Source organism: Sylvia atricapilla, chromosome 11 (genome assembly GCF_009819655.1).
Source record: "Sylvia atricapilla isolate bSylAtr1 chromosome 11, bSylAtr1.pri, whole genome shotgun sequence".
Lineage (NCBI taxonomy): Eukaryota > Metazoa > Chordata > Aves > Passeriformes > Sylviidae > Sylvia > Sylvia atricapilla.
The window spans coordinates 18,967,481-18,977,310 of NC_089150.1; the positions used below are offsets into that span (position 1 = coordinate 18,967,481).

Genomic DNA, 9,830 nt, shown 5'->3' on the forward strand with positions numbered 1-9,830 from the left:
AATGGGAAGAGGGAACCCTCCTTGAAAAATGTGATTTATGCTAGAAGTGTGAACCTCTCAGAGATTATCCCAGGCAGAAATTTGCCAAATGGGGAGTGAGGAGGGTGTTGGGAGGGGAAGGGACATTGAGGGGGAAGTCAAATCAGAAAGTTTGTTTTGTGGGGAAAAAAAACCCCAAAACTTTGTGGTGGAGGGTCAGGGGAGAAAATATCCAAGCTTCCTTTGGGGGCCAGTTTGGGGGTTTAGTAGAAAACAAATAAGTTAAAAGTGAGTTTGTGGGGATGTAAGGAAATGCAGTCTGTGAGAAATGGACAGCCAAGTTTGGGGGACATGGGGACAGGAAAAAGGGTCCAGATAGTTACAAATCCAAACCCTGCAGTAACTGAGGATCCAGATGTGCTCCTGCATTTTAACGCTGCTCCTGAATGTCTCACCTGCCACCTGAACACATAGATCATTCCATGATTTCCTGCCATTTCCCCTCTTTCCACCTCTACCCTATTCCTGGGCAAGCTGCACAAAACAAAAGCTGATGTTTCCTGGGGTTTTTTAGCAAATGAAGCCAAGCAGGGATCTGATTTCTGCTCATTGAAACTCTTACCTGGGGCACAACTGGAGGCTGTTTCTGTAGGATATAATACTAGCATAGACCTCAGTATATATTCAGTATTTTATGCTCTGGTGTTTTGTTAGTCATATATTCAGCATCAAGAGACAGTTCTCTTTCTTAGAGGGTGAATATTGTTCTATGTGAATATATGAATATTGTCCTGTCGAATGTATCTTTAACAAAAATGTACATTGACAATAGATATCTGTTCTTAAAATCCTGCTCTGCTAAACCACTATGAAAAAGCCCAAAATACAAAAAAACCCAGCAAGGTAAAACACCACTGAACAGAGTTGGTTTCATTGTTTGCATAACCCCCTTATTTTTTTCTCCCTTAAAATGAAATGAAAATGATACAAAATTTTGTTCCCAACGTGGCTCAAGTGTGCCACAATTTTTAATGGAGGTGTGTGTGAGCCACACAGTGTGTTCTGAATTGACAGGAATGGAAATCTTATTCCTCACCTTGCACTGTGGACCTTATTCCTGTAGGAAAACCATTTTCCTGAGAAAAATCCATACACGTGCAGTTGAATGATCTTATTTCATGGCTGGCATTTTCTCAGGCAAATAATTTCAAGTTCTTAAAAGATCCCCAGTGCATCTTTCCAATAACACAAATCCAGCTGGCTCTTTCAGGAACTCTGCCTCTGTTTTCCACCTGAATGACACAGCAAAAGCATCTTGGAAATTTTTTTTCTTTTTTTTTTTTTTTTTACTTTTGCCCCAGGAATTATTTTATTGCTGATTAAAACATTCCATGGCACCATAAGGCCCAGCTATTTACATGAATTGGCCTGCATGTGGGCCCTGATTTTGTGTCTCTGCAGCTGCATTGAGGGAAATTAAGACTTGAGGACTCACTTGTGCACTGGATGAGTTGTTTGCTAACACAGAACAACAGCAAAGTGAATTTTTGAGTCCTTCTTTTCCCTGAGAGCCTGGGAACAAAATTGCTTTGGACCTTCTTCAAGCATTTAAATTTAACCTTTTATGTAAAATCTGGCTGTTGTCAGGAAAGACTGCTGCATATTCCTAAGGCATCTCTATAATTGCAAATATAAAATTCAGCAGAGCAGTAAAAAAAAAAATCTAGCTTCAGAGTTAAATAAGGTGAATAATTGAATGAGAAACACAGAGCCCTTAGAACCTGCAGTGCTGGCACACTGGTGGGGTTTGTCTCTGGTAGGGTAAGGGATAACAAATCCAGGGATAACAAATCCCGGGGTAACAAATCCAGGGGTAACACAGGCTGCCTTGGCTTTGGAGTGGGGCTTCCACAAAGGCTTTAAACTGTGCCCAGCCCCTGCACACCCAGGGCTGTAAATCTGTGTGGGTCAGGTCAGTGTGCTGGGCACAGTTTGGTGCCAGTCCAGTCCCAGTTTTCCAGGGCTGTAAATCCATGTGGATCAGATGAATGTGGTGGGCACAGTTTGGTTTAGTCCAGTCCAGTCCCATTTTTCCAGGGCTGTAAATCCATGTGGGTCAGGTCAGTGTGGTGGGCACAGTTTGGTTTAGTCCAGTCCATTCCCAGTTTTCCAGGGCTGTAAATCCATGTGGGTCAGGGCACAGGTGAAGGTGGGCACAGGTTGGTGCCAGCCCCACTTTTCCAGGCTGGGCTTTGCAGTCCAGCCAGGGCAGGGCTGTGCTCAGCCCAGGGCTGCTGCTCTCCCCTTGGCTCTCTCCTCACTCCTGGCCATTCCAGGGGTGGCTGAGCTGGACAAATGTCCTCCATTCCTCCTTCCAGCTGTGCTGGGGCTGGCTGGGTTCAGCAGGAGATCACCAGGGGGTTGGCCAGGGACCGTGGGCTCTGTGCCTGCTCCATGGGCTGCTTGTGCAGCAGCTCACAGGCTGCCAGCTCCTGCTGAAGGGTGTCCAGCACTTCAAACAGCTGGGCTTTGCCTTGGGGAAGAAAATTGCAAATGTTAGCATTTGAGCAAAGTAAGGAAGCTGCAGTTTCACAATCATAACTGGCTCTTTTCTTCATAGGTGCCCTGTCAAGTGGTTATCATAAAATGTCTACATTTTTGTGACCAAATAATGAATTCCTGTCCATAAAAAACACGAGGAAATCTGGGTTCAGCTGTCTTCTCTGTTTTCCTCTTCATGCTTCATTCCCTGCCCACGGAGGTCTCATGTGTGAGCAAAGACTATCTCACATCACCACTGCCAACCCAACCATCCACTTTGGCTTGTCACAGAAAAACGTTTGATTACAAGAACTTGGGAAAGCTGTTTAACTCTCCCCACGTGCTCAGGCAGACAGTGGAAAGCAGGGGAGCTGAGCTGTGTCTGCTGATGCAGAATGGGCAGAGAGCAGCACTTTGTTGGGGTTTTAGGGAGCTGAGCTGCTGTGACAAAGGGAGGAACTTTGAGCAGCATCCCTTGGAGTCCCTGTTCCTGTGCAGGAGAATAGGCAGCACCTTTCTGGACACTGTGCTGTGGATCCAAAGAGCCACCTCTTCTGCTCTCCCAGGAGAACATCAAACCCATGGCTCAGCTGTGGTTCATCTCTGTGTTGGTGTCCTGGAGCCCATAAAAGACTGTGTTTTCCCTGCTCCCTCTGCAGCTGAAGAGCACAGCTTGGCCCTGAATTTCTGGGCACCAGGAAAAACAGGCTTTGAAACTGCAAACCCCAGAAGGGCTCTCCTGCCATCCTCCCTAAATCTCTGTAAATAATATCGTCCAAAACTGAGCCCCCAGACCACATCTGGTCCTTTCTAATCTTGTCTTTGACTGCTGCCTGCCCATTAAAAGCCACCTCCAAGCCACATTCCTGGGACAGGATGTTCATTCCTTGGAGGCAAGTACAAATGCTCTGCTAATAGGAACAAAGTGATCAAACCAAAGCCCTGGGGCTGTGATCCCTGCACGGCCCCTGCAAAGGCAGCTCCAGACCATCGGCAAGGGACAGGAGTTTGCAAATTTAATTTTCACACAAGGATCACGAAGTGCTGTTCTTAGAGGAGGGCAGGTTTGGTCTGGTTCCTGTACAGAACTTTTCTGATGGGTAAATCTGGTGCTGCAGCAGAGGAACACAACACACTGGGGCAGCAAACCTGAGAAACAATGACATACTTGGTCATCTTTCCACTTCCTTGTATTGATGAAACCCTAAAAATATCTGTAGGATACCAAATTGTCCCCCAAAGGCTAAATTTTCATTAAAAATTTGACTAAAAAAGCACCCTGGGGGTGGTTTTGGTGCATCACAGATGCATCACTTTCTATAAGTAATCTTGCAAACCCCCTCCTTCTGCCCAGCCTATAGCCCAGGATTTGAAATGTCCCTCTCCAACCACTCTGTGTGTAACCCAGTGTGTGTCCCAAAAGGACACTCTTCATGCTTCTTGGTCTTTGGATGTGATTCTTTTTCTTACCAGGTTGGGGGTCACGGCAGGATTCCAAAGTGCTCAGCAGGATTTTCCCCAAGGCTCGCTTAGATATATTCTTTAAATAAACCAAAAAAGAACATTATGGCACAAAGTCCTTCACCAGTTTACAGATATGCAACAGAAGCCAGGTGCAGGGTATTTGCATTTGGAGACTAAACCAAAATGGCACTGATTAACACAAGGCTTGGCATTTGCTTTATTTTCAAGCATTTTATCTGCTCAGACTGCAGTTTGTAGGGGCTTGCAATTCCTTCCCATGGCTGTGGAAAGAGAAACAACTATTATTCAGTGGAAAATACAGAATTTGTGCCTAAACATCTGTAGGTGGCAAGGAGAGTAAGCAGAACAAAGGCTCTTTGACTCCTCTGCCAGGTCTGTGGGAAAGGTGAAGTGCTGGTGGTGTTGTTTTAGAAAGGGTCTTTCAGATCCAGCTGAAGGACAGAGCAAATGTCCTGTGGCAGGGCTGGATCTGAGATTAATAAACAGTGAGAGCGCTGGAAAAATGATTCAGGAGTTGGATGGTCTCTCTCAGCGGTGGTTTTACATAAGAAATCTGGTGGGACATCACATAATGTGCCTGGAAAAGCAAACTCTCCTAATTTGCTGTCAAGACACTGGTGTGCTTTCTGGGAGATGCTCTTGCAATCAGTTTAATTAGCACTCAGAGAGGCTGTATCTGCAGGGACAGGCTGTTCTTGCAAAAACTTCAAGAATTGGAAGTGGGAGGAAGCAATTTTGGGAGGCAGATGCTGTTGCCTCCAGGCAGAGCTGGCCCTGCTCCCTGACCCTGGGGCCTCTTCCATCTGCTGGGCTGCCCCAGTGGGGACTGGGGCACAGTGGGAAGCAGCCTGAGGATTTCACATGGCCTTAGCAGCACGGGGTGGGCCTTTATTAGTGACTTTTATCAGGCAGGATGTGTGTGTAGGTAGGTTCTGTTGTAAAGGAACTATTTCAGACATGAAGGTGAATGTGCTGGTGGACCTAAACCCACAGGTTCTGATGGGTAAAGGTTTCTTTCGTCTTAGGCAAATCCCATCAGGGATTTAGGGGATTCTTGCTAAACTCTCCTGGGAGTTTTATCTCTTTAATACTGACTCAGAGTTACATTAGCATGCAAGGTCCTGTTCTAGAAGGAAAAATACATATTCTGGAATCTTCCTGGTTACTCACTTCTTTGTTTGCCCTCAGTTCTGGTTTAGAGGGTAATGAGCCAGAAGACTCAGCTCCAAGGAGACCTCCGGGCTTTTAGAAAGCCAGTCAAAGGGGTCTAAAAGCTTTCTGCAAGCACCAGGCAGATCCCAGGGCACACAGATGTAAAATACAGTCCTGCTGAAAAGGCTTTTGTACCTCACAGAAGGGATGGGCATCTCCTTAGTTTGGAAAGGAGCACAAAGCCCAGTGCTCAGTCCCAGGGCTGCTTTCCCACCATACCAAGTCTCGGAGCTGTTGGAGAAGCTGCAGAACATCCAAGAGCTTCTCTTCCACCAGGGACAGCCGGACCCTCTCTGTCTCCAGCATCTGCAGCTCCATCTTCAGCACTTCTGTCTCCTCCACCTTCTGCTGCAGCTCCCCCAGCCAGGGGCCTTTCACCTGCACAAAACACAGCAAACTGAAGGCACTGGAGCTTCTCCTTTCTTGCCCAAGGATGGCAAAGCTGAGTTTTCCCTCTCTTGTGGTAAACGGGACTCACTCCAGAAGATTCTCTAGGAGGGAAGTACATTTCTTTAATTGTAATTTCTTTAATGTGCTGCATAAAGCGAGATATCAGGAGCTGTTAGGAAATCAGTGGTTTCCTCTTGTGTGCAGTGGGAGTTCATTCACCACTGGCTGCAGGCAGGTCATTCGGGAATTTTAAATACTAAATTTATTATGTATTTTAAATGTCAGCATTTCTATGTGAGCTTTCTCCCCCTTTGCATTCCTGTTGTCCTCTATATAGCAAAACTCATTTGTGTGCCCTCACCACAGCCATCTCCTCGTCCTGCAGCTTCCACATTGCAAATCATCAGTACATTCAGTGAGACAAGAGGATGTGTCTGTCCTTGGTGCAGTGGGGAGCAGGTGAGGAACACCAACAGCAACAACCTCTCCACTGCCTCTCCTTGCTTCTCTCCAGATCCTGGGATGAACTTCTCACCTGACCCTGGCTGGCAGTTCATTAACTAATGGGCTCTTTAATGAGGCTGGCAGCATGCATGCAAACTTGCACAGAAAATAACTGGTATTTCTTTGCAACATTACACTGGGCAGCGTAACACTTTATTTTTAGACTTCTCCCCTGTTCTCCCCATCCATCATCCCCGGGTCACCACCCTGTCTTCAGCAGGAGCTATTTTTAAGAGTTTGACTGTTGAAAAAGCAGAACTTTCTAGACATGACAAATCTCAGAACTCTCTCATCCTCTGGTTTTACAAGCCTCAGACTGGAGCAATTATTAATCAGGATTTGAGAGTGCTGCCCTTCACTTGCCTGCTGAGTCTCTTGCTTGTTAGCCTTGTTGTTATTTGTCTGCTTTTCCACACTGAGAGGCACATACAGCAATGGATAAAGCACTTTTATCAGCTTCAGAGAAGGTGCTGGTGGCTTATTTATCAAGGCAATATATTTATTTGCAAGGTGCTCCAGAGAGAGCATTTCTCAGTCTTCCTGTTTGCTTTCCCTTGATTACAAGGAGAGTCACCTTTTTGTCAGGAACTTTTTCGTGACTTTTCTGTTTCGTAGCAGCAAATTCCTCCCCTGTAACTGCTGGCTAATATAAAAGGGCTTAAGAATAAATTTCCTAACAGGCTCAAAATGATTCTTCCTGCTGCTGTTTAATTCTTGTCACAGTCAGTTGGCACTCTGTCTTCTTCACCTCCCTGCTTGCCTCTAAATCAAGAGCAACAGATCCCATTTTTCTTCTGGAATTCTGCATTAATCTGTTTATAATGGTGCTTTTCCAGACTAATATCCATCAGCAGAGATGAAAAAGGGGGCAGTGTGATGCTGCAGAAGAAGATGAGCACGTCAGAATGGGAAAAAGGAGAAGAAAACTGGCACTACCTGCACAAAGTTTTCTTTTTCTGATGCTAAGCAGTAGAGAAGGAACTTTCATGCTTCTCTAAAGAATATTGCAAGGATAAATTGCTGTTGAATACTGTAAATTGTGTAAGGCAGAAATAGGACTTTACTCTGGTTTTAATTTTTTTCCCCTAACAAGTGAACTCTTTCATTTAATTTAGTCAAAGGAGAAAATGATATGAAACTCTGTTAAAACACAAAGGATGGCAACATGTAAAGAAGCTGAATATTTTACCCTTACTTTAAATATTTCACTGATTCACTGATAATCCTTCCAGAACTACTGAAAGCTTTCTGCTTTGTTTAAAGATGGGGTATAAAATCCTGAACAAGCACAGGAGAAAGCAGACCAGGGCAATGCACTAATTTTGTTTCACAGAAAGGTTTGCTGGCACTTCAACCTGTGCCCAGCAGGGGCTGAAGCCTGCAGAAATTAAATAGTGAGATCACACTGCTGGGATACAGCACTGGAGCCTTAAATAATGTGATTATAACCTCTGCTCAAGGGGAGTTGGACGTGCTGCTAAGCTGAGAACTAGTTTTATTCATATTTTATTATTGATATGTGATATGAGATTGATATATTATATTTATGATATAAATATATCTGTCCAAGCCCAAGAAAAAACAGGGTAAATGGGATAATTTACCCCAAAGCAGGGAGTCTCAGCCAGCCTGAGGGATTTACTGAAACGTTATTCTGCTCCCAGAGGTGTGGGATGTCTCAGGACATGGCGAGTGTTTCATGCACAGCTGGGAACCTCACTAAATAAGGACAGTATTTGAAGGGTACATCTCATCCTCCAAGGGCAATTTTGGGCAGGAACCAGAGTAGAAATGCAGGGGTTGGAAGAAAGCAGGAGGTGTCTGAGCTGACAAACTACAGCACAAGGAGGAACATCAGCCACAGAGAGCAGAATGGTCAGACTGAAATACAAACACACAGAGATGCAGCTCCCCAAAGATGCTTAAGCAACTCCTTCACACTCTGCTTGGCACCTGTTACCTCTTCCAGGTTTGTTTCCAGTTTTTTCTCCTGGTGGCCCTGGAGCTCTGGCTGCTCTGTGTGGGGGCAGATTCTCCCTGAGAGCTCCACGGGGTCCTTCCCATCAGTGCTGGTGGTCTCCAGGTAGGAGAGCAGCTTTCTCCACATCTTTTCATCACATCTACACACATCATTAACAGAACACAGTTAGTGAGAGCCCACAGCAGAGGTCTGTGTTTGTAAAAAAGCAGTTTTCCTGTGGGTTTCTTGGCAGCCCAGGTACAAGTGAGTGTCAGCAGGGCTCAGTGGGGAAGTCCAGCAGGCTGCTCCCCACGAGCCACAGAGGATGGGCAAAAGGCTCCTGACTGCAGCCAAAAGGTGCTGAAATGATCTTTGCAAAGGGCTCAAAAGGGCATTAATTAAGGAATTGCACTTACCCAGTGGCACAGCAAGGCAGCTTGGCCAGGATGCTCCTCACGTGGTGCCGCTGGGGAGTGTGGTCACCCGGGCACTTCTCCTCCTCCTCCTCATCTGAGGCAGCCTGGCCCTCCACAGAGCGGAACAGCTGATCCTCTGCTGGGACACAGGGACCCTCAGCACCCAAAAACACCCCCAGCTCCTCCTGGGACCCCTCAGCACCCCCCAAAAACACCACCAGCTCCTGCTGGGACCCCTCAGCATCCCCCAAAAACATCCCCAGCTCCTGCTGGGACCCCTCAGCATCCCCCAAAAACATCCCCAGCTCCTGCTGGGACCCCTCAGCACCCCCAAAAACATCCCCAGCTCCTGCTGGGACCCCTCAGCACCCCCAACAACACTCCCAGCTCCTGCTGGGACCCCTCAGCACCCCCCAAAAACCACCCCCAGCTCCTGCTGGGACCCCTCAGCACCTCTCAAAACCACCCCCAGCTCCTGCAGGGACCCCTCAGCACCCCCCAAAAACCACCCCCAGCTCCTGCTGGGACCCCTCAGCACCTCTCAAAACCACCCCCAGCTCCTGCTGGGACCCCTCAGCACCCCCCAACAACACCACCAGCTCCTGCTGGGACCCCTCAGCACCCCCCAAAAACCACCCCCAGCTCAGCCCTCAGCCAGGAAGGAGTGAGAGCTTCAAACCCCCAGAGAAACAGCAGGCAGGGTCCCCCAGCATCCCTGGGAAGCAGCAGCCAAGATCCTTATTTTAGGAGCCCTGAGCACTTCAGTGCTCTCCTGTGGGTGACTTGGAGCTGTTTCACCTCAACTCTCTTCTTTCCCCGAGTTACTCTAAGGTGAGGATAAGTGTGAAGGATCAGTTGTTGTGGGGGGTAATTGCTGTTCAAGTACACAATTTTTTTTACTTGTTCATCTCTCTGAGTGAGTTTTTCTGCCTAACTAATCCCATTTTACTTGATGGAACATTTTTCCCTGTTTTAGAATCTATAACCATATGATTTATTTGTATGAAAACATTTTGCTAAAAATGCTGCTGGTTCTTGAAATACGGCTGGTGTAATTTTATATGTAAACTCTGAGCTGGCAAAGTGTGTGATTTGATAAAAACATTTGTAAAAGCAGGTTTAATTTCTAAGTCTAACTAGATGAAGAACATGCTGCAATGTTAATGATATTTACATGTCACTATTTCTTTAATATTCCCAAGCACCTGCCAGCTCCTCTCAACACACACCTAAAATCCACTTCTTTTTGTCACAGTTTGCAGTAAAGGTGCCTTGTAACACAGAGTTATTGTTGGATAAGTGCTTTTGTGGTCTTTGAACTGGAAGTGCCCCGAAAAACATAA

At 46.4% G+C, this 9,830-nt stretch overlaps 1 protein-coding gene across 1 annotated transcript; it reads right to left on the reverse strand.

The window, feature by feature from the left end:
* Positions 1-1,803: 1,803 nt before the first annotated feature.
* LOC136366101 (EF-hand and coiled-coil domain-containing protein 1-like) lies at positions 1,804-8,812 on the reverse strand. The gene is made up of 5 exons (XM_066326969.1): positions 8,488-8,812; positions 8,072-8,231; positions 5,437-5,595; positions 3,991-4,060; positions 1,804-2,512 (listed from the first exon to the last, which is right to left on the reverse strand). Exons 1-5 carry the CDS (start codon positions 8,784-8,786, stop codon positions 2,379-2,381), a joined length of 822 nt encoding a protein of 273 aa, XP_066183066.1. The 5' UTR covers positions 8,787-8,812; the 3' UTR covers positions 1,804-2,378.
* Positions 8,813-9,830: the final 1,018 nt, after the last annotated feature.